This window comes from Rutilus rutilus (genome assembly GCF_951802725.1).
Source record: "Rutilus rutilus genome assembly, chromosome: 18".
Taxonomy (NCBI): domain Eukaryota; kingdom Metazoa; phylum Chordata; class Actinopteri; order Cypriniformes; family Leuciscidae; genus Rutilus; species Rutilus rutilus.
Window position 1 is genome coordinate 23,832,730 of NC_140231.1, and position 24,411 is coordinate 23,857,140.

The following is a 24,411-nucleotide window of genomic DNA, read 5'->3' on the forward strand; positions in this document are numbered from 1 at the left end:
TTTGTGCACATGAAAGTTGTGGGCCTGCCACAGTGACTTCCTGTTAATTTCAGGTTTCAGTCAGTCACATAAGCTAAGTTTGTATTACGAAAACAATCCCTGATAGCATAGGCTATAGTTGTTAATGAATAAATAATGGTGCATATTTTCTGTATGTCTGTCTGCTGATCTTTACTCATTTGGGGAATGTCATCAGTTACTGAATCATTGATTGGTAAACCGACTAAACAAACAAAATGATTTATGTACAGTACAGTTAATATGACAACCTCACATGTATGAATACAATGTCTTTGTCCAAATCATGTTCAATGCTGATTTTTGTGAATGTGGGGCTTGCATATCACAAACTACTGTGTGTTTGTATGAGAGAGAGAGAGAGAGAGAGAGAGACAAATCCACTGATCCAGACAAGTTCCCCTTTAGAGCCGAAGAAGGTTGAAAGCTCAGTCAAAACATCCAGCATCATGTCCTCTCTCTCTCTCTCTCTCCTGCAAATCTTATCTATCTCCTCATACCAGGGTCAAGAGATGTGTTTGTTTAGAAATCACGAGTTATATTGTCTTGGTCATTTCCTTTCTACTGTAAAACCTGATTGCAAGATGGTATTTGAGTGGGATGTGTATATTCATAATGTACCAAAAGAGCCATCAACTGGTCTTGCGTTTTCATTTGACAGCACATGCTTTATTACATAATTATCATATTGGCTTGCATGACATTGATTTTAGTTTTAACAAGAATGTCAATATTAACTTGATTATTCGTGGGCCTTATACATTTTGATAAGTATGTCCATTTACGCCATCTGGTGGCTAAACAATAATACTGCCGAATCAAACGATATGTATTTTGTCATCCAATGTAAAAATTAAAACACAATAAGATATATATACACATACACATACACACACTTTAACTTTTTATGTATTTATATATAATATAATATATTATATAATGTATATTTAATATCCTAACATATTTTAAAATATAATAAAATAAAACATATTAATTTGCAAACTCTAATAAACATTATTTCCCTAAATAAATAAAGATGTTTGCCACTTTTTTGCAGTTGATACCAGTTATTTTTTGATATATAAAGCACAACATACACACACAGTTGTTTAGAAACAATTTCTCTCGTCTTGTGCAAATTCTGTGAGCGTACCTAGAACTAATACAAAAAAGACAGTGAACAATTAAAACAAAATACCAAAATAAAGCCTTTATTGTAGGAACTGCTGCAAATGGTTACATAATGCTGGCAGTAGGTTTACTCACAAACAGAACAAAATGTAGAACATAAAAAAAAAATAAAAAAAAATATTTATATTCATATGTTTGGATGTAAATGCAGGTCTAATGTGTTTGCTGGAAAGCTTGTTTCTTTGGACAAGGGCTGATGAGTCATCTTGGTGTCACTTTCTCTTTTGGAAATCCCGTATGAGGGCATCCAGCTGTTAAAGCCATTGAAACAAGTTAGTCATGTCTTAGAGAAATACTCAATATAATCTGTAATGTCTAGCTTATGCAATATATATATATATATATATATAAATCAAGCCAAAACTAGAGCTGTACACCCACCAGTATTGTCTTCAGAATGTTTCGTCCCTGGGGTCTCAGGTAGCTGCATTTTCCTGCCTCACAGAGTTTAATTTCCCCTGAAACCTGATTTTAAAGTAAAATACAAGGCAATGTGATGGCTTAAAGTTCATCAAAATATGTCTTTCCTTAAACAAAAAGCTTTCAATCCCATCAGGGTTAGAAACGTGACACTAAAATAATGCAATAAACATTCATTGGTAACACTTTACAATAAGGTTTAACTTATTATGAACTAATAATGAACTGCACATGTACAGCATCTATTACTCTTTGTTCATGTTAATTTCAACATTTAATAATACATTATTAAAATGATCAAAAAGTTAACAATGGTTAATGCACTGTGAACTAGCACGAACAAACAATGAACAGCTGTATTTTTATTAACTAACATTAACAAAGATTAACAATACAGTAACAAATATTGCTCATGGTTAGGTCATGTTAATACATCAATTCATGCTAACAAATAAAACCTTATTGTAAATTGTTACCCATTAATTAACAATGTAGTAATAAGAATAAACGTAAACCTCAGTTTAAAAGTTTGAGGTCAATATGATTTTTTTTTCTTTCTTGAAATAAATTAATACTTTTATTCAGCAAGGATGCTTTAAATTGCTCAAAGGTGACAGTGACAACATTTATAATGTTACCAGCATTTTCTATGTCAAATAAATGCTGTTCTTTTGAACTTTATATTCATCAAAGTATTAGGGCTAGAAAAAGAATATTAGGCATCATAACCGTTTTTAACATTGATAATACGAAAATGTGTCTTGAGCAGCAAATCAGCCTATTAGAATGATTTCTGGAGAATCATGTGACACTGGCGACTGAAGACAGATGCGAATCACAGAAATAAACTGCATATTAAAATGTTAAAATGGAAAAAAACATTATTTTACTTGTAATAATGTTTCACAATATTACTGTTTTTCCCCCCAGTATTTTTCAATCAAATAAATCATAATGCATAAGAGATTTTTTTTAAACATTACAGAATCATAACCAATTCACTATAAAAATAAATGTTGATTAAAAAAATTAATGATATAGATCTTTAGTGTAAATTAATAATTAATACTTTTTACTTAAAAAAAAAATCATTTTACATTAAATTACTTAAAATAAAAAAAATTATAATAAAAATAAAAATGTATATATTTTTCCCCTTTTAAATCTACCTCCTCACAGTATATGAAAAAAAGCAACTTACCACATGATAACCAATCAGTCGACTAATGGTTTTTCATTAGAAATGATGAAGAATTTTACATTGTGTGCCACATCACAATAAGACCATGCTTTTCTGACTGTCTTGTACTTTCTTTAGTAATATTTTCACACACCTCTGATGTATCGTAAATGTCTATCTCTCGCTTTCCTCCAGGGTACCAGCCATGAGACCAGTGCTGAGAGCTGGCAAACTGGGCACTTAGACACAGCAACATCCCCATCAGCACAAGCAGCCTGCAGATGTGCACCATAACTGAGGGAAGAGGACAGGTTTATCACACAAAAAGAGTGAGCAATGACTGCACTGACACATTTAACAGTCAATCAGGTCTAGGTTTATCAGCTTAATAACTTAAGGGAAAAAAACTGACTGAAAAGCTCTAGACAAGCTGATGATGATCATGTTTAAAAGACAACAAAGCACAATGGATTACTCCGAATTACTGTCAATACATCAATAACAACCGAATCAATTTTTCAATCACAACTAAACAAATTTAAACACCTTTCTTACCTTTTATCTATTGGCACGTCTTCTCTTGACGTGTCTTCTCTAGTAGTTCCTCTACTGTGAAGTCCTGGTCTTGGTGAACCTGATATGGTCTGCTTTCCCTCAAGTGAACGGTTCTGTTCAATCACAGAGCTTCTGAGATGCGCCTGCAACTCATTCTCTGGAGTCTTCCTCCTCTTCTTCCTCACAATTTATGTTCCACACCAGATCTCCCCTCCCTGTCTAAAAACACACTCACACACACTCTGACCTCCCTAGTCCTCAAACACTTTAGTCATTGCGAGAGCATTCCATTGGGTGGAGAGCATGTGGAAGATGAGCACAATGCCAATTATCATCTTCAAACACTGTTGACCCCAGCGTCCCCTATACCCCCCCCCCCCCCCCCCCCCAAAAAAAGAAATACACACGTCAATGTACGCATGAGTTACGCCCATAAACATTATGCAACTACGTCTCATCTGCGTAATTTGAAGCTATAAAAAAAGTGTCACGACCAAGTGTGCAGAAGTGCTAATTAAAGAAAAGAGAAAAAATGTCTATGCACTAGGGAAATTATTATATTTGTTTTATATTTTTTATTTATCGAATTACTGTATATTAGGCTAATGTATATTAATTTAGGATTTCATTTTAAAAGAAATTGACTCTATTCATTTTAATGAATATACTTAGTATTTATTTATTATACATGATACTATATATATATATATATATATATATATATACTGAGATCATATACAAAGATCATGCAAAAAAAACATACGATACGATTTTTAAATGTCACATTTGAAATGTCTCTTACCTAACCTGCATTGATTTGTTCATAAATAAAAACCAAAATATTATATATAAAAAAAATTTAATTGTCTTTTAACATATTTTAGAATGTAATTTATTTCTGTGATGGCAAAGCTGAATTTTCAGCATCATTACTCCAGTCTTCAGTGTCACATGATCCTCCAGAAATCATTGCATTTTTATCAATTGAATACATCCTTAATAAATAAAGTTTTAGTTTCTGACAAAAACAAATAACAAAACAACTATAACAATTTATCTTATTGACGCCATATTTTTTAACAGTATCTAGCAAATTAGTCCTAGATACCTTGCAAATATAGCAAGCTATTCTCTGAGGTCATCTTTTAAGACATGGTACATTTTTAAGACATTAATTGTGCCATCAGCTGTCTAAATTTTATCATTGTAGATATTTATTGTACATGCATAAAATATTCAGTGAAATACTGTGTGTAATTCGGTGTAGTTTTCTGTGCTGTGTGTAGCCTAGTTTCCGTTGCCAGGTAAATATTTCTACAATTCCTCGATTTCTGAATTGTTGTTATTATATATGATTGAACGATGATTTTATTCTATGAATTGGATTTTCAATTATTGTTTTATTACCTGGTCAATAAATTGTAAACATTTGATTTTATTCTGACTGACTCCGAAATTGTTTCTCAAGTAGATTAAACGGATTCGTATGTTACCGCAAGTCTGCATCAGATTAGTGACAACTAATTTTTGGCACCAATTCAAGTGTACTTGGTTTGCAAAGAAACGAAGTGAATTTCCGTTTAGAACAGCAAATGCTGCTTGACCAACCTAAATCTGGGTGTGTCTTACCTCTGTTTTAATTTAATGTTACTTTAGTGTAGGCCTACTTGGGAAACCACGGCATGGCCAATCCAAAGCTATTATAAGAGAAGTAATGTTGGTCGACTTATATCTGTAATAGTGGCCATACCTCTGCCTGAAGTAAACGTTACTTTAAATTCAAGTGTATACAAAAACCCATGGGGGCTATCCAAAAGTATCTTTGATTGTTTAAGCGTGAATGCGACCAACTCAGGTATATAGCCAATTACCTCTGTTTAGTGACCGAAAACTGACGAGTTTGTGATCGTGAGACCCGTGTTAAACAGAAGACGTGAGGACCTCCGAGCGACATAGTTTCCTAATCTGAAACGGGTAAAATATACTTAAAGAGTTTAAACATTTAAACTTAAACATTCGCTTACATTTAATGACGCACAGATATCATTAAAACCTTTTTCATTTATGAAGTCGGATGAAATAACAAGGTAATACATATGAGAAAATGTATTTAATTTAATCTTGTTGTGTTGCGTGAAAGGAAACACAGTAACGCGCAGAGACCTTCACTCGTTCTATCAGAAACCGGCATTGGACCGATTTAGACGGGCTTACAAAGTGGTGACCCCGACGTCAAACATTCTGGATGAGCATGTTTCATTAAACGAGTCAATGTCTAGCTAATTTCCTCTAAGCTGTAAAAAGTGGCCACCGTGACCTCACATCCGTCGTTTGTGACCCCCTGACCCTACACTGGCCCAGAGGGAAAAACACTGTGCAAACACACTCCAGCCAGACCGCAGTGTTAATTACAGAGGAGGTCTCCCTCGAGGTGATCAGAGCAGAGAATGTGACGGACGCCGTACGACTGACTCATCACAGAGTTTCAAGTTCTGATTGAGTTCCTGTCAAACAATGTTTAAACACGCACAGGGGTCTGCTCGGATAATCCATCCACATCCCAGGTTTGACACCAGGTCTTAAGGGTCAGGAAGGATGGAAGACAAGGTGACACAAGGTGACGTGACTCACTCCCTGAATTTACCCCTCAGGGATCAAATATGTCTTTCCATGCTCAGAGATTCAAGATATTACAAATGCAGTTTATAAGAGATACATATATGCCAATTCAAAGATTGAAAAACATTCTTCTTAATATTGATGTTGAAAACAGTTGTGTTGCTTAATATATTAGTGTAAACAGTGATAACTTTCAATTCATCAAATAATGATTTTTTTTTTTGGATAAATTATAAAATCATTTTGTGAATATATAAAAGCTTTTACTGTCACTGTAGATCAATTTAACGTGTCCTTCCTGAATAACAATATTATTGTTTATATACACTCACCTAAAGGATTATTAGGAACACCTGTTCAATTTCTCATTAATGCAATTATCTAATCAACCAATCACATGGCAGTTGCTTCAATGCATTTAGTGGTGTGGTCCTGGTCAAGACAATCTCCTGAACTCCAAACTGAATGTCAGAATGGGAAAGAAAGGTGGTTTAAGCAATTTTGAGCGTGGCATGGTTGTTGGTGCCACACGGGCCGGTCTGAGTATTTCACAATCTGCTCAGTTACTGGGATTTTCACGCACGACCATTTCTAGGGTTTACAAAGAATGGTGTGAAAAGGGAAAAACATCCAGTATGCGGCAGTCCTGGGGGCGAAAATGCCTTGTTGATGCTAGAGGTCAGAGGAGAATGGGCCGACTGATTCAAGCTGATAGAAGAGCAACTTTGACTGAAATAACCACTCGTTACAACCGAGGTATGCAGCAAAGCATTTGTGAAGCCACAACACGCACAACCTTGAGGCGGATGGGCTACAACAGCAGAAGACCCCACCGGGTACCACTCATCTCCACTACAAATAGGAAAAAGAGGCTATAATTTGCACAAGCTCACCAAAATTGGACAGTTGAAGACTGGAAAAATGTTGCCTGGTTTGATGAGTCTCTGTTGTTTTCTGTTGAGACATTCAGATGGTAGAGTCAGAATTTGGCGTAAACAGAATGAGAACATGGATCCATCATGCCTTGTTACCACTGTGCAGGCTGGTGGTGGTGGTGTAATGGTGTGGGGGATGTTTTCTTGGCACACTTTAGGCCCCTTAGTGCCAATTGGGCATCGTTTAAATGCCACGGCCTACCTGAGCATTGTTTCTGACCATGTCCATCCCTTTATGACCACCATGTACCCATCCTCTGATGGCTACTTCCAGCAGGATAATGCACCACGTCACAAAGCTCGAATCATTTCAAATTGGTTTCTTGAACATGACAATGAGTTCACTGTACTAAAATGGCCCCCACAGTCACCAGATCTCAACCCAATAGAGCATCTTTGGGATGTGGTGGAACGGGCGCTTTGTGCCCTGGATGTGCATCCCACAAATCTCCATCAACTGCAAGATGCTATCCTATCAATATGGGCCAACATTTCTAAAGAATGCTTTCAGCACCTTGTTGAATCAATGCCACGTAGAATTAAGGCAGTTCTGAAGGCGAAAGGGGGTCAAACACAGTATTAGTATGGTGTTCCTAATAATCCTTTAGGTGAGTGTATATATATATATATATATATATATAAATAAATAATGTTAAATCTCGCTGACCTTAAACTTTTGAATGGTAGATATTCAGAAATGGCAACTATACATTTCTAATGTTTTGGAGATACACACAGCAGATAAAATCTCAAGCACTTTTATTAGGTTTGAACAGTATCTTGTTTAGAAAGGCCGTTTGGCATTATATAATTATATATAATTTGCATCATATATATAATTATATATACATATATATTCAAATTTAAACAAACACTAGAAAAAAAGATGCAAATTAAAAAATAAGCTTGTGAGACAATAATAATACCGAATTAAAAGCGGGGAAAAAAAAAAACATCTAATACATTTCAAAATGGTCCCAGTACAGTTTAATATACAAGTATCTTAAAAAAAAGTGAGAAAGATAAAAATAAAATAAAGGCAACAGATAGGAATGAATTATAAATAACCTTACATTATGTACAGAGGGGTGCATAAAGAGGAAAGAAAAATCAGAAAGGGGAACGTTTTAGGATTCATGGAACGTAAACAGGCTGTGGTTTAAAATTTAGAATTGATCCAATCGAAGACAGAAAAGTTTCAGATAAAATCCTCAAAATGGGGTTTTTGGAGAGCAGAATCCTTTATTTCAAAGTCGTTCTCCTCATTCTTTCATTCTCTTATCTGAGCAGGCCGTTTCAATGTCACATTCAACAGGAGAATGAAGTGAGCCTCCAGACACGTGGCTTCCCTTCTCGACCAGAAGATCTAGATTGCTCTCCGTACATTAAGAGCTTAAGTTTTGAGGGATTTCAACCTGAAGTCTGGAGCTTCCTCCAGGAGGAAAAAAAAACAACAAAAATGCATGAAAATCTGACACACCAAAAACACAGAAAAGCAACCAACCAGTAACAGTTTGGTTTCCATTACAGATTATCATACGCCATATGGGTAACAATGTCCGTCTGTGAGACTGGGAGAACACGGGCTACAAAAGAGCTGGCGGGAATATGCTTGAAGCTACAGGAACGTGATGAGGCACTTTCCCACCTCTGAAGAAGGATCCTGCCCCTGAGAGGCTGCTATTGGCACAGTGTCTCATGTGGAAAAGGTTAGTGTGACTTTAAGCAAAAAACGCAACAGTCGACTCACACAATATTCAAGCAAATCCATCAGCATTTCATGGAATATCAAGCCCGTAAGAAGCTGTACTAGAGATCCATAATTCTTTAATCCGTAACATTGTGGATCTGAAATAACATACAAACAGTTTCCATCGAGATCACTGTTAATATGGAATGACTGATGGGCGTGTGATTTAGAGCGACACCCATTGGGTTTACATACATTTAGGAGCTAAAACATACATTTCATATAACTTATGTTTCCTGACACAAGGAAGTGTGGAACGAGGACTTAACCTACATAAAACATTCGCTGGAAAATAACTTTCTTTCCACTGACAATCAGCTTTACACGTTCAGCTTTAATCACATAACTAGTTCAAATGACCTAAATGTAAAAGACAATCATCCTACACTGACCTTATTTATACCATCTAGCTGTTCTTTTTGCAAGAAGTTAAAATTACTCTACGGACTGAAAGCAACGTGTATCGATCTAACTGGCTCAGTGGAGCAGGAAAGGGCTCATTGACTTCTGCACAACGACCGAAGTCCTTTACATGGGCAGGAACAGATGATCAGGTGATCATGTGTCATTTTTTCTAGAACTTTCTGGATTAAATTTGCACCAGTACCTTGCAAGTAGACGGCCCGGCGGGATCATTTAACTTTGAAAGAAGGAAAAGTAACTGCCTGTACATTACGAACCATTATTGTCAAGTACAGTTGTTAAGGCCAATCAACAGACATCCAGGCAATTAAACGCATCACTTCCTGGGTTACAATCGCAAACACAGAAGGTGCTTTTAGAAAAGAGGATGGGGGGTGGGTATTGAATAAAACTTCAAGGCAAAGTAGGGACAAAAATGATGTGAAGAGTCCGTTAGGCTGAATTTCCTCTGATCTAAAAACTAAGGGTTTAGTTTTATCTGTCTTTTTAAGTTTCCTTTATCTTCCTCTACAAGGCAGAACACAAGTCGGGTCTGGCACGCAAAATTAACAAAATTGACACCACAAAGACACAGTCTAAACATCTTACAATTCTAAGGGATGCCTTAGACACGCCCCCAAAAAAGGTTCCTGTTAAACACTCAAAATGTTATCCGTCACTCCAGTGAACCCAATCAAAAAGCACAGTGAAGTATTTTCTGCGAACGCATGCGTTTACACTGGCTCCGCGATTGGTTGATTTTGCCGCATTGTGCGTTACGTAGCTACAAGCAACAGCAAAGTGGGATTGAGCTGCCATTCAAATCGCTTTCAGTCACTCAACTGCAGAGAAAGAAGGAATTTTCTTGTAAAAACACCCAGTGAAAAAAAAGCACCCTCATCTTGCTACCGCTCTTTCGCGTCTGTCTCTATAGCGCCATCTTAAAATATTCATGTATGCATTTATATACCAGTAAACTATATTAAGGTCACTCTAAAAACCGCAACAAGAACGGCTTCTAAAACCAAAAACAGACAAACAAAACAAAACCAAAAAAAAAAAATATTACAAGAGCATATTTACACTGAGAGAAATGGGTAAGGGCCTTATTAACAAGAGCAATATTACAAAATATTCAAGAAGGCATCTCTAATGGTGTTTTCTTTGTTTTTTTTTCTTTCCAACTTCGGCAGCCAACGTGTTCTCGTGCTTGCCGGCCAAAGGATTTTTTGATTCCCTTTTGCTTTGCGCTGGCAGTACGTCTCATTGAGCTGTTTACGTGAAAGTGTGGACGTGAGTGCATGACTGGGAAAGTCTGTCCGATTTTCTGCAGGTGGACGTGGCTTTACTTAAAGTTGGCGTAGTCAGAGAAGGCATCAATGTATTCCTGGACCACTTTGTAGCAGAACTCATACTGCTCCTGTGGGGAAAAGCAGGGAAATATGAGTTGAGAGGGACTTGAGATGTTTGGATTAAAGAATTAGAATCAAAACCAGACAAAAAAAAGAGGTGTAGGAACTATCAAAAAAAAAAACATCAGCATAGATCATGAATATTAATTAGGTGCTGTAATATTAGACCAATAGTCAGCTTGCCGTCCATTGGTGACGCAAACGTTTGGCTGAGGCTTCTGCTCGATCTTAATAAAAAATATTTACAACAAAAATAATAATTATAAAAAATTATAAAAGTGACAGTAAACAACAGAATTTGAGTGTTTCCCCAAATAGTGAAGCACTAGTTTTTATGTCTCTGACAAAAAAATTACATAAAAAGAATTGTACATTTTTTACAATTGTTCCAGTTAAATTCAGCAGGTCAACACCCGCAGCGTGAGCGGTGTGTTTTCTCACCAGTGTCTGCACCATGTGCGGTCTCTGTAGTCTTAAACTCTTCACTGTCTGAAAAACATCCAGAATGCCCTCAGCCTTCACCCGCTCCAGGACCGTGCTCAGAGCACAGAATGTCCCTGTGCGCCCTGCGCCGGCACTGTTGACACACAAAATCACAAAAATCAATTACACACAGCTCTGTGGACATCAATGAGTCCCTTTCTTACTTTCCTTTCCTTAATTGCCTGACCCTGAAATCCCACTGGACACAGCAGTCTCTCCATCTCTGTTTCATCATTACCCAGTGCTTTGGACAGGTTTTTGTTAAGTCATACCAAGCGCCCATGGATGCCTTCCAGCATTACAAAACCACTAAACCTTACTTGAGCTGCCAAACCAGCGAGACCTGTTAAAGTTGGCATTCATGTCTAAGCAAAAGGTCCTGTATCCACGCTAGAAAAATTATGGTTAGGTTGAATAACTATTTATGTAATAAGCCGAGTAGTGTACTGCTGTAACAACCACAAATCATGCATTATTTCCTGTTTGTGTTTTATGAGTTCCCTTTTGGAGGGCCACACACAGATGTTTTTTCAAGTTAAATATAGATTACCATTAGAAAGAAAGAAAGAAAGAAAGAAAGAAAGAAAGAAAGAAAGAAAGAAAGAAAGAAAGAAAGAAAGAAAGAAAGAAAGAAAGAAAGAAAGAAAGAAAGAAAGAAAGAAAGAAAGAAAGAAAAAGAAATTAATACTTTTGTTCAGCAAGGCTGCATTAAATTCAAAAGTGTCAGTAAAAGACATTTATAATGATACAAAGGATTTCCATTTGAAATAAACATCAAAGAATCCTGACAAAAATGAATTATGATTAATACACTGATAATTTCTTAAGCACCAAAATAGGCATAACTTTATTTTTGAAGTCAGTGTGAGACACACGAGTAATGACTGATCAAAATTCAGCTTTGCCTTCACATGAATAAATTACATTTAAAAATATACTAAAATAGAAATGAATTTAAATTGTAAAAATATAATGTATTAATATTTCACAATATTATGTTTTCTACTGTATTTTGACCAAATAAATGCAACCTTGGTGACCATATACTGATACTTCTTAACATTTTTTTACTGATACCCCAAATTTTGAAGGGTAGTTTACAATACAGCAGTCCAAAATTAACACACACAAAGCAGCAAACAAGAGTAAAAATAGGTTTTGCAAGTGGAATGTAGAATATTCCTCTCAAAAAGCCAAAAAAAAAAAAAAAAAGAACTCTACTGTTACAAAGACAAAAATGTATTACAATCTAAATATATATGTTAATTACAAGTATATTAATACAAACAAAACAACATAAAGTGCAATGCTTCTGGTTGGCCAGAAGAGAAGTGTGGCTTACCTGCAGTGCACAGTGATTGGGTGGTTTCCAGACTGCTGCTGCTGTTTCTGAACTGCGGCGATGATGTTGATCATGCCCTTCCCGTCGGAGGGGATGCCCACCTCTGGCCAGCCGTGGAAATGAAACTGCCTCACAGCGCGAGACTTATTTTCCTGCGGAGAGAAAGAAAACGGCAAACATTAAAATACAGAGATCAAATTAAAACACATATGTAAATCACAAATCATTTTTTGTTCCAAGAGATCCTCTGAAGTGAACTCACTCTGTTATTGGTGACGAGAAGGTCCCTGACAGTGTAGCTTTCACTTTCCTCCTCCCTCTTCAGCTCAATGGACATGTCCCCACAAACCATCACACCATCACTAGACCAATACTGAGCACACTTCTCCTGCAGATAGTGGGGAAAAAAGAGATTTTTTTGTTTTAATGCCCCACCAGGTGGGATGGAATATGTTTTTTCTAGTAATATGTTTCTGTTACTATCCCAAAGTCCGGTTAAAGTGTAATTTTCCCTTAAGATCGCCCTTGGGTTTCCCTTAAACTTAAGAGTGTTGCAGGACCTTAAGTGTTCAGCACTTCTGAAACAGCCTGAATCATATGGATTTCTTTTATGTCTTTTGATGGCCTAAGACACGAAACGAGCGGTTTGTGTGAGAAAACGAACAGTATTTATATCGTTTTTACCTCTACACAACCTCGCCCAAGTGATCTGAGGGCGTGCGCGCTTCCTGGTGTGTGACGTGTGCGCGCGTTCTGGCTTAGTCTGCACAAGCGCCGAAAAGTGTACAAGAGGTAAAAACTATATAAATACTGTTCGTTTTCTCACACAAACCGCTCGTTTCGTGTCTTAGGCCATCAATGTGTACTTACGATGGGGAATTGTTTAATTTGGACTTCTCTGTGCATGCTCTTTGAGGTGGTGACCATAGACCTGCATTATATGACTGACAGACAAGAACGGTTTGACTTAAAAATATCAAAACTGAAACTACTGCGGAAACAAAGACACCTACATATTGGATGCCCTTGAGGTAAGCTAAAACATACCAAAATTTTATTTCAAAGTGAACTATCCCTTTAAAGGGATGGTTCGGAGTAATCAACCTAGGGTCCTTTGCACCATGACCTCAAACCAAACACCCCCCAGAAGCCTTTTTTCCTTTGGTTGAACATTATTAAAGTTAGAGCTTATTTAGAGAAATCAGCCGGATGGCTTAGTGCAGGCGCTAATGGATCCTACGATGTATCTCGCAAACTACCCCACTAATAATGCCCAGAATGGTACCAAACTTATACAGTAGTACAAATAGGTTCTGTACTCATAAAACGAGGCAATGGAAAGTTTGTAAGAACATCAGGAGTTTATTTAAATAACACTTGCCTGACGGCTCATGCTACTGCTAACCCGGACGTCGACGTCACTTCAGTGGTTTGGGAAAAGCACATAAAAGTCCTGGCAGAAAGCGATGTATAATGATGTAGTGTAATGACAAATTATTATTTTTTCCAAAGTGTTAACAACTTAGTGTTAACTAATAATTGTTGCAGACTGGTACTACCAACAACATTCCTGAAACTGGGCATCATTACACTACATCCTTATACATCGCTTTCTGCCAGGACTTTTATGTGCTTTTCCCAAACCACTGAAGTGACGTCGACGTCCGGGTTAGCAGTAGCATGAGCCGTCAGGCAAGTGTTATTTAAATAAACTCCTGATGTACTTACAAACTTTCCAATGCCTCGTTTTATGAGTACAGAACCTATTTGTACTACTGTATAAGTTTGGTGCCATTCTGGGCATTATTAGTGGGGTAATTTACGAGATACATCATAGGATCCATTAGCGCCTGCACTAAGCCATCCGGCTGATATCTCTAAATAAGCTCTAACTTTAATAAAGTTCAACCAAGGGAAAAAAGGCTTCTGGGGGGTGTTTGGCTCGAGGTCATGGCACAAAGGACCCTAGGTTGATTTTACTCCAAACCATCCCTTTAAGTGTCACATGTAAGGTGCTTTATGCAACCAGGCACAGATCTTTAACCACAAAAAGACACAAAGCTAGCATGATCACAGATTCTACAAACAGAAAGTTAGGAAGCAGGTGATCGTACCTGTCCTCTCTCCTCCAACTCGGTCAGCATAACAATAGAGCAGCTCCTCCACTCCCAGATCATTCTCCAGAAGTCCTCGATGGTGTGCTGCAGGGGCCCCTGACATGCCATGTACGAGTCCTTTTGCCGATAACCCTGCATTCACACACACAAAGTATGTCTCCATTTTAAAAGGGTTTTAAAGAATTATACTCACCAAGGCTACAATTTATTTGATTAAAGAAACCAAAAAAAAAAACAGCAACTGTTTTTCATCAGCCATTACTCCAGTCTTCAAAGTCACATGATCCTTCAGAAATCAAGAAGTGCTCAAGATCAATTATCACTGCTGACAACAGTTTTTGTGGAAACCATGATACATTTCTTAGATTATTTGATGAAGTTCAAAAGAACAGCATTAATATTAAACAGAAATCGTATAAAACTTGATCAATTTAATGTGTTCTTGCTGAATAAAACTATTAATTGTACTATTTTAAAAAGAAAAACCTTTTTTTGAACAGTTGTTTATATGATTACTGTATTAACAGTACATTAAAAGCATTCATATACCACACCACTGCATATTTTAGATCTCCAGCACTCTTTGGGTGGTACCAAGCAGATTTATTCATATTCATTTATTCAAGGACACATACAGCAAGAAGGCACAATACTTATGATAAAACAGGCTTTTGTTTATTAGTATAGCTATCTTTCAGATTGCAATGCAACTTGGGTTTCCAATGTAGCAGCCCTGGTGATATTTTCCTCTGTTGATTACCTTGAACGAGTGTTTCATTCAAACAAAAGAAAGAGGAAGTGAAAGGGCTTTCAGCCAAAACAAAGCCGTCCCACTCTCACTGCAGATCGGCAATGGAGGGACGGACTTTTGAGGTCTGTCTCAAAACATACTGAATTGTCTTTCTCCCTACTGCCTACTTAGGCTGCCGTCTTCCTAATCATCATGGGACTTCATAAGTGATTGATTTGGAAAAGTCTACATTGGTAGCAATTCAGGACACTAAGATTTCAATAAAGTTTTTATTACGGATACTTTTCAGTGTAGAGTTAAAATACATTTATTTATAATAAGTCTCTAGGCCTTGGAACAGAGCGATGGCCACCTTCCCAGGCTGCTTATCTCAGTATGGGCATCCAAATAACTTCATGACTAAAAAATGTTTCTAAACCACACCCAAAAAGAAAAAAAGCAGGCTGTGTGGTCTCTCAATAGAGCGTAGAACATTGTAGCATTACCTCCAGGGTTCACTGAGCGGTATTTAGGTTAGTTGGGAGTAAATGCTGGCTGAAGTCAGACGGGTTTTACTCACATCTATAAAAGAAGCGTTGATGTAGTCTGTGTTCTCCTCCCCTCGTTTTACAGGGATGATCACTCTGTTAAACTCATCTAGAAGAAACAGCAAAGGTTCAGAAACAAACACAGGAATGCACATACTGATAAATGGACACCTCAAATTCACTGCAAGTCGTTTTAGATAAAAGCAGCTGGCAAATGTATAATATGTAAAAGGATAAAAGTATAAAGATTAAGTATGATATAATTGGATAATATAAAGAAGTATAAACTAGGAAACTTTTCCCAGCAGAGAGCATGTTAGAAACAACTACACTACCATTAAAATGTTTAGGGTCAGTAATATTTTTTTAATGTTTTGAAATTATCTCTCTTATGATCACCATGGCTGCATTTATTTGATAAGAAATACAGTAAAAAAACAAACAAAAAAACAGTAATATTGTAAAATATTATTACCATTTCAAATAACTGTTTTCTATTTTAATATATTTTAAAATGTAATTTATTCCTGTGATGCAAAGCTGAATTTTCAGCATCATTACTTCAGTCTTCAGTGTCACATGATCCTTCAGAAATCATTCTAATATGCGGATTTGCTGTTCAAGAAACAATTCTGATTTATTATCAATGACAAAAACAGCTGTGCAGCTTAATATTTTTGTGGAAGAGGCGATACTCGTTTCATGGTTCTTTGATAAATAGAAAGTTATTATAAAATGCCTTAACTGTCACTTTTGATTTTAATGCATCCTTGCTGCATTAAAGTATTAATTTATGAATTAACTTATGAACGGTAGTGTATTTTCGAAGATATTCTCCCAAATCACAGTCTGGTTATTAAACATGGATACACAACTCACATGGAATGATTTGCAAAACACGATTTTTCTTCATGTTGGCAGGCAGGTTCCCTGTTCTCATCTTGTCATTCTGGATTTTAATGGAGGTAAGCTTCTAAAAGAGAGAAGGAGAGATATAATAATAAATAAAACCGAAAATAAGAAAACATTTCAAAATGGTACCAGAACAATATGTTTCCTAACAGGGACGTGCACAGACATTTTGAGGGGCAGGGGCTCAAGTGAAATAAAGGGCACTTCTCATAATTACGTATTTTTAATTTTTTTTTTAAACAAAAAAAGTATATATTAACGCAACTCTGACTTCCTTTAAAAAAAAATTATTAAAAAAGTTAATTAATTTTATCTTCCTCAAACTCACGCAATTGTTTCATTTTCAAAAGATGTCTACAAAATAATCAGTTCACACAGAAACCTTGGTCTCCTTAGTATTCACTAGGTTTATAGAGCAGCAAAGGAAACCATTCCACAATGTTTTGAAAACATTTTCTATGCTACTAGTTTCAAGTTTCAAGTAATTTTCTTCTAAAATGAGCATTTTTTCCAAGCTCGTATATTTAAGTTTAGTAATTTAACTTAAATGACAATTAATAGGTCATTTTCACTGCCAGTAATGTGAAATAAGTGACCATAAACATACAAGCTTGATAAAAATGATCATTATAGAAGGAAATTTCAGATGGCACTTAGAGGCTTTTTCATCTGAACTCTTCATATTTAGAATAACCTAAATAACTGCATCAAGCAGAGGTGGCGTGTTTTACTAATAATTTGTTTATTTTTGTACTACATCATTTAATTATTTTGGTGTTATCAGAATACATAACACTTTAAAATTAAACTTACCAAAATAATTGAGTACAAATTCAATAAAAGCCAATGTCATGTATGTATTTGTGGTTGGAATACTATTTTATAAAGGTTTAGAGGAAATAAAAAAAGTTAAATTACTCATAAATAAAAAGTTAATTTATAAATATTGTTATTTTTAATGTTTAATGTTAACTTATTTCTACTCAGTTTTATTTATTAATGTACCAGATGCAGTTACTCAGATTTACTAAATTTTTTAGAGTGTATCCTCCATCTGTTTGCATCTGTAGATTTCTTCTAAATTCACCAATTTGGATTTCTAAATTTCAGGGGGAAAGACTCTTGATGTAAGTCATTACTGGGGACGTTCTGTATGCAAACTAGGCGTCAACTAGTTAAAATGCGCACATTTGCATCTATGACAGGGCAATGCAGTAAACAAAATAAAAGCATATCACCTAGGTGGTAATATATGCTTATTTTATTAACTTATTTTATTACATGGCTTGGTTTAATTCCAATGTAGAATGCGGTGTGTTATTTCTTGATAACAGACCGCTGTGCGGAGTATAACAGACCGTTGTCATGAAAAACAGAGCGTTACTATGGACTCACAGGATTCTAACTGTAGAGACGGAGCGGACTATTTTCTTTAGCGGAAGCAATCAGGTTTAACAGTCGGGGGAGAGGGAGCGCTTCAGAACTCCTGACCTGATATTTAGATACTATTCTTCATTAAATATTTTTGTTTGACAGGGAAGCTGTGCGCAAACAGAAATATTATTTTCCAAAAAAAAAAAAAAAGCACCCCAGAAAAAAGGGCACTTTCTCTCCAGGAATAAAAAGGGCAGGTGCTCAAGCCCCCTTTGATGTCTATGTGTGCACGTGCCTGTTTCCTAAAGATGCAGAACACAAGAAATAAATACAGAAAAAAAACAGTGTGTGCCACCTTAAACTCCGCCTCCAGGCCTCCACAGCCAGCTCCAGGTAAAGGAGCGTAGAGTTTAGACAGGTGAGACTCCAGAGACGTCACCTCTAACTCTGTGTCCCCGTACAGGTAGTGCTCTAGCAAAGCTTGGAATATAAACACGTACTGCATCTGAAGGGAGAAGAAGAGGTTGGGAGATTAGTTTCTTGAGACATTTTTTGAGGTAACTTTATTAGGAGGGTTTTTTTTATGAGCTCACATCAGTCTGGACCATCTGACAGCGCTGGGCTCTGATCCGTGTGACAAACCCGAAGACGTCGACCTTTCTTTCTGCACCCATCATGTCCAGCATAGCGTCTATCACAATGAAGGTCCCCGTTCTGCCCACACCCGCACTGAGATGAACAATTGAGAATCAGTTAATGAATGGACATCATACCTTCAACAACAAAAAACCCCAGCTCACATACATTACTGTTCGAAATTTGGGGTCAGTAAGATTTTAAAATGTTTTTGAAAGAAGTCTCTTATGCTCACCAAGGCTAATAATGTGAACTATTATTACAATTTAAAATAACCGTTTTCTATTTTAATATATTTTAAAATATAATTTATTCCTGTGATGCCAAAGCTGAATTTTCAGCATCATTACTCCAGTCTTCGGTGTCACATGATCCTTCTAATATGAAGATTTGCTGCTCAAGAATCATTTCTCATTATTATCAATTTATAATGTACTTGCAGAATAAAAGTATTAAATTATTTTTTTTAAATCTTACTGACCTTAAGCTTTTAAGATAATGAAGCTCCTTACCTGCAGTGAACCACTATGGGTCCAGCATACTGTGGGTTGCAGTTCTTGACCTTTTTTAGGAACTTCAGCATGCCAATGGGAGTGAAAGGAACCCCGAAATCAGGCCAGCTGGTGAAGTGAAACTGTGTGACCAGCCTCTGGGGCTTCTTACCAGACACATCACCCACCTTAACACACAAAAGAGTTTTTCAATCTCATCATTCACCAAACAAAATCTCAACAATATTTCTTGTAATAACAGCCTTGTCTCTTTACAGATTACAGGAATAGGTCTTTTTAAATATTATAATCTGATATCTAGGAGGCAAGGTGGCTCATGACCAAAGTAACACTGATATATATATTGGTGCTTCATGAATTGGGGGAACTTAGCTGTAACATTGGATGATTTAAAAAAAAAGAAAAAAAAAGAAACAATAACACTGATAAAATCAATAAAATACACAAATAAATAAATGGATAATTCAATTAAATTATTGTTTATAAATTATTTCATTTATTGTGTTTGGTTTCTGTTCCTAATTTTGAAGTGCTGAAAGGTTCAATTTGGCAGGATTTCTCCATTTTTTACTTTTTAATTCTCCCTCTATAATACATCTACAAAAACTTTTAAGAATTTTCCTACGGCATTTTGGTGTACGCTTTTATCACTGTCCTAAGCAATTGGTCCATTTCTTTTTGTTTTTACTAATTCAGACTTAACTGACTGCTAGTAAAGTTGCTGTGGTAGTCTAAAGGTGATGATACACAGAGCAACTTTCTGAGCAATGTTGCCATCCACGGGCAACCAGATGAGACACAGGGCCCACGACCGATCTAAATTATCCAGATAGAAATGTATTGCCCATTTTCAATGGGAAAGTGCCCAAGCAACAATCGCTCTGCAAGATTGCCCAGCAACATTGCTCAAAAAGTTGCCCTGTGTATCATCACCTTAAGGATGTTTACATTGGAGTTTGGTTCTTTTGGTCCGGGCCAAAAAATAAAACGATACATTTAGTCCCTTGTACTGAACTATGATGTGCAACACCGGTTCAGGAATCAGAAATGCTTGCACATTCCTTTTTTAGGGTCATATCTTGTAACATCACGTCCTCTTTTTGGTTAGTTTAGATGTCTTTGGTTTGTGTTGCGTTCATATTTTAGTCGAACCGCACAAGAGATCGGTTTGGAAGCGGACAAATACCCCCTGAAAACGTGCCTTATCCAATTTTCTTCAAAATTTTTATCAACGTAGTGATAAATGTACATAGTAAAAAAAATAATAAAAAAAACCTGGCACTAATTGAAGAATCACCAAAAACTCATATTAACAGCTGTTAAGACTGTTGGTATATTTTGGGAGCTAGCACTTCTTTTAATTGGCTTAATTAGCCAGTTCCAATAATTTAAGTAATCAGTCTGTCCAATAAATAGGTAATGATTGTAACCCTTGTGGTCCTACCTGCTGAATGCAGAACTTGCGGATAGTATAGTCAACCAGAATCATCATGTCCTCCACTGACACGCGGATATTTCCGTAGGTCCAGCATCCCTGGTCTGGCCAGTACTGAGCACATTTACACTGCGGATATGAAGCACAGTATATCATAATCATCATCATCACTGCGGTGATCATACATCTTTATTAATGGCCATCTTCCTCAAAGTTGCACTCTAAATCCATTATGTGAGACCGCGATAAGAGCTGAGGCTGTAAAATCAAAGATCAGCTTACTCCTCTTTGACACTAGATTACATCTAATAGATTTCTTGCGGCGTTTACCTCTTTCCTCTCTTTCAGATTGGTTACCATGACGATGGTGGCAGTGTTCTGTTCCCAGATCATCCTCCAGAAGTCATTGACCGTTTCCTCTTTTGGTCCTGCAATAAGAAAGTTAATTTTTTTATAATCATTAATCAAAAAGCTATGTAAAGCATTTGGATATTTATGAAAGAGACTAAAACCATTTTTTTTTTACCTTGTGCAGCTATGAATTTGTTTTTCTCCTGGTATCCCTGAAAAGAACAACAAAAGTGTGGAAAAAAGGATTATTATTAAGGATTTACACATGCATGCTCATTTCCCATATTTTTACATTTAGATTACCTTTCATCCAACACTCATTTAATCTTTAAAAACTCTAATGACTTCAAAATAGTGTTAATTGTAATCTTCAGCAAATTTCAAAATGAAAATCTATTTTTCATAATGTACATTATAATGTTGTGATGCCTAAATTCAGTGCTGTTATTGTTACCCAAAACTAAAATGAGTTAAACGGTTTTCAGAAATTGGAATTAGTTATGGATGCACTGATATAAACATTTTGGCTGTTACCAATTCTTTATATTTTAAAGTTGATAACAGATAAATCTAAATCCGAATTTGTATATAATTTTTAAGAGCCTGATTACAAAAAAAAGTCTCACTATTAAAAGCCTTGTCCCAAGCAAACAATTATGTTTTCATTATAATTTTATGTAGCCTAAATGACAGACAAGCGCTGGACATGTTTAACTTAACTGTATTTTCCTTTTTTGAAGTGATTCCAATCATATTTCAAGCAATTCAAAAACATCATAGCGAACAGTGCGCATCTGAAGTCTCTCAGCTGAAGGAAATAATCCATTATTTATTAGCTTTTATATATATATCGGCCTAATTTTATAAATAAAAAATAAAAAAAGAATACAAATTTAACATATATCGTCCGATTCCGATATGGTGGCTATCCCTAGAATTAGAATAAAATAAAATATAAATATAAATATAAGATAAAAAATGTATGCCTTGGCAACTAAATGAAATAAGTTTAAGTTCTAAAATTACTAAAACTAAGACTGATATTGAAATAAATTGAAGCTAAACAAATAAAAAACAAAAACTTAAAATTACATTGTAATGAGCAACTAAAAACTAAAATTGAAATGAAAAGATAATTAAAAATATAAATAAATATTATAATACTATATAAATAATATTATAATAAAACTGCCTAAATTTACTTGTAGCATTTAAAACAAATGATTTTATTTATTTAGACAAAATAGAATTAAAAAAGTAGACAAAAAATAGACACAAAGTTTTAAAATCTGCAGTAACACTCGTCGGCTAAAATGTAAGTAACAGTGCACTCCCTCTCATGACTAGGCTAGCGCTTGTGGTCTTACATTAATGTAGGAAGCGTTGATGTAGTCTGAGTCAGGAACACCCTCCAGAGAGGTCAAATGCACCCTAGAATGATCATCTGAGATAAAAATGAGAAACAAATTAAGAAAGGAGATTATAAGGCTCATAGCATTAATGTTTCATTTAGTACAGCCATTTTCACATAAGGAACTCCTTTGTAGGGCCTTGCAGTTCTGGTAAAAGCATGCTTTATTATCAGCTCTGGTTTAGAGATAAGTTGTGGGAAAGCCTTACAGGGCAGGATGTTGACATATCTGTTCTTCTCTTTATTCTCCTCCTTCGAGGCAGCATCACATGAGGCTTGAATGGGACATACAGGCAATGCCTGCAGAAAAAAAGAAACCAATCACACAGTTCAAGTAGGGCGAAAGCATTGACAGGGACCATCTAAACAGTGGAACAGGAATATAATCAAGTTAGATTAAAGGACTCTTTTGTGCTTCAAGCTGTATTGGAACTGAATATGGTACATAAAAAAATCGAATCTACACTAACTGGAATTGTGTGTGTGTGTGTGTATACTGTCTAATATGGAATTTTGTACTTTATCCTATGTGATTGTAAAGGTCTTGTGTTTTATGTGGTAATATCCATGAATAAACATTGTAAGGGTCTGAGTATGGGTAATATTTGTGAATGAACATAACGTTATGCAAGAAAAAATTCAGATTTATTCAGACAATAAAAGTCTTCATCATCATCATACACCATACACCAACAGCACAAATGTATCTGCCTAAAGTGCACTCTTTTTGGGAAATTTGTTATCAGAAAATTCCTACTGCCCACTTCTCGTCACATTCGGAACATTCGGAAAGAACAGGAATAATGGAGGATACCAGGTTTATTCTTGTCTATGTATTGGGGAAATCTTATTAAAGCCAAAATGATAATTAGTGTCCCATTCATGACAACCATTTATCAAAATTATCCCCAAGCTTTCCAGTGGTAAATAGTTAATATCTCATTTTTAACTAGGAAACTCATATTTACGATAATTCCGATAGCAAACGAACACAGCATAAGATGCCTTTTTTTTTTTTTTGTCATTCCAAAGATGGTGAAATTTCCAATCAGTTCAATTGCTGAATCAGAGGTGTGTGTGTGTGTGTTTGTGCACCTACGTTGAACTCTTCCCGGAAGAGTTTATTGTCATCGGCCATTCTGCGGTTCATCTCCTCCTCAAGCTTGTCGACAAGAAGGGGCGGGTACTTCCTGTTGGTGCTAGGAGAACGAGCCAATAGTGGCACACTCTGAAGTTCTGTGAGAAAGGAAGTGTAAGGAGCAGGAAAGCAACACGGGGAGGAGAAAGAAACATAAATATATGTGTTAACCACAAAAAAAGAAAAGAGTTTTTTTTTTTTTTTTATTAAATATTTTAAGAATGACTTGCAGTTTGTCCTTTATCCATGTTGTGTACAGGACAACCAATAGGGGGCAACACAGTACAATTATGTTTCAATCAAATCACTAAATCAAGATGGAAATTAAAAGATGACACGAGTAGTGCATCCAACTTATAAACCAAACAACGTACTTTACTGTTAACCTTAATATATTTGCTGCTTTAAAGGACAAACATTCCTAAGAACAGTCACAGAAACACACACACACACTCTTATTCCTACCTGTGTCGTCAGCTCTGCCATTGGTCAGGCGGAAGGAATTGGAGTGGCTCCCTGCCTGCTTGTACTTCTTAAACCTGCCACAACGGAGCGAAACAAAAAGCCAATCATTACCATGGTAACTGGACATTCAGCCCCATGGCCCCCAGCTGACATTGTGGGTTTCCTAATGAATGGAGCTTTCTGAACACTTTTTCTCATCTGTTCTATTATCTTCTATGCTCTAACTGCTTGTAACTTTGTCTTTATGTTGTTTTTTGAGCTGGAATCTATGCTATGAGCACTTTTTGTACTGCATGAACAGCTGAAAGTTTCTGAATACTGGGACTTACCTGAGCATGTACAGGACGATGATGATAAAGACAATGACCAGCAGAGAGGACAGGGCAACCATCACCGCCATGATCGCCGTGTCATCTGAATTTAGAGGACAAAAAAAGAGCTATTGAATTGCAGTTGCAAATCTTCCTTTTTTTTT

At 36.1% G+C, this 24,411-nt stretch overlaps 2 protein-coding genes across 3 annotated transcripts in view; both read right to left on the bottom strand.

Annotated features, from left to right (window-relative positions):
- Window positions 1–1,154: 1,154 nt before the first annotated feature.
- On the bottom strand, window positions 1,155–3,101 carry gnrh2 (gonadotropin-releasing hormone 2; the record flags this gene model as incomplete). The annotated part of the gene is made up of 3 exons (XM_084388267.1): window positions 1,155–1,460; window positions 1,591–1,674; window positions 2,964–3,101. The coding sequence occupies 3 exons, from the start codon at window positions 3,099–3,101 to the stop codon at window positions 1,422–1,424; spliced, it is 261 nt and encodes an 86-aa protein (XP_084244393.1). The 3' UTR covers window positions 1,155–1,421.
- A 4,559-nt stretch (window positions 3,102–7,660) lies between these two features.
- ptpra (protein tyrosine phosphatase receptor type A) overlaps window positions 7,661–24,411 on the bottom strand; it is a 34,256-nt gene continuing 17,505 nt past the window's right edge. For both annotated transcript variants that reach the window (XM_084388269.1, XM_084388268.1), the window contains 18 exons: window positions 24,266–24,350; window positions 23,937–24,010; window positions 23,433–23,569; window positions 22,543–22,633; window positions 22,290–22,366; window positions 21,098–21,134; window positions 20,902–20,999; window positions 20,581–20,700; window positions 19,137–19,303; window positions 18,582–18,717; window positions 18,344–18,493; window positions 16,582–16,675; window positions 15,735–15,811; window positions 14,422–14,556; window positions 12,570–12,695; window positions 12,308–12,459; window positions 10,924–11,059; window positions 7,661–10,490 (listed from right to left, as the gene is read on the bottom strand). In XM_084388269.1, the coding sequence (XP_084244395.1) occupies window positions 10,416–10,490; window positions 10,924–11,059; window positions 12,308–12,459; window positions 12,570–12,695; window positions 14,422–14,556; window positions 15,735–15,811; window positions 16,582–16,675; window positions 18,344–18,493; window positions 18,582–18,717; window positions 19,137–19,303; window positions 20,581–20,700; window positions 20,902–20,999; window positions 21,098–21,134; window positions 22,290–22,366; window positions 22,543–22,633; window positions 23,433–23,569; window positions 23,937–24,010; window positions 24,266–24,350 (1,967 nt within the window). In that variant the 3' untranslated portion in view covers window positions 7,661–10,415. The remainder of the gene's footprint in view (window positions 10,491–10,923; window positions 11,060–12,307; window positions 12,460–12,569; window positions 12,696–14,421; window positions 14,557–15,734; window positions 15,812–16,581; window positions 16,676–18,343; window positions 18,494–18,581; window positions 18,718–19,136; window positions 19,304–20,580; window positions 20,701–20,901; window positions 21,000–21,097; window positions 21,135–22,289; window positions 22,367–22,542; window positions 22,634–23,432; window positions 23,570–23,936; window positions 24,011–24,265; window positions 24,351–24,411) is intronic.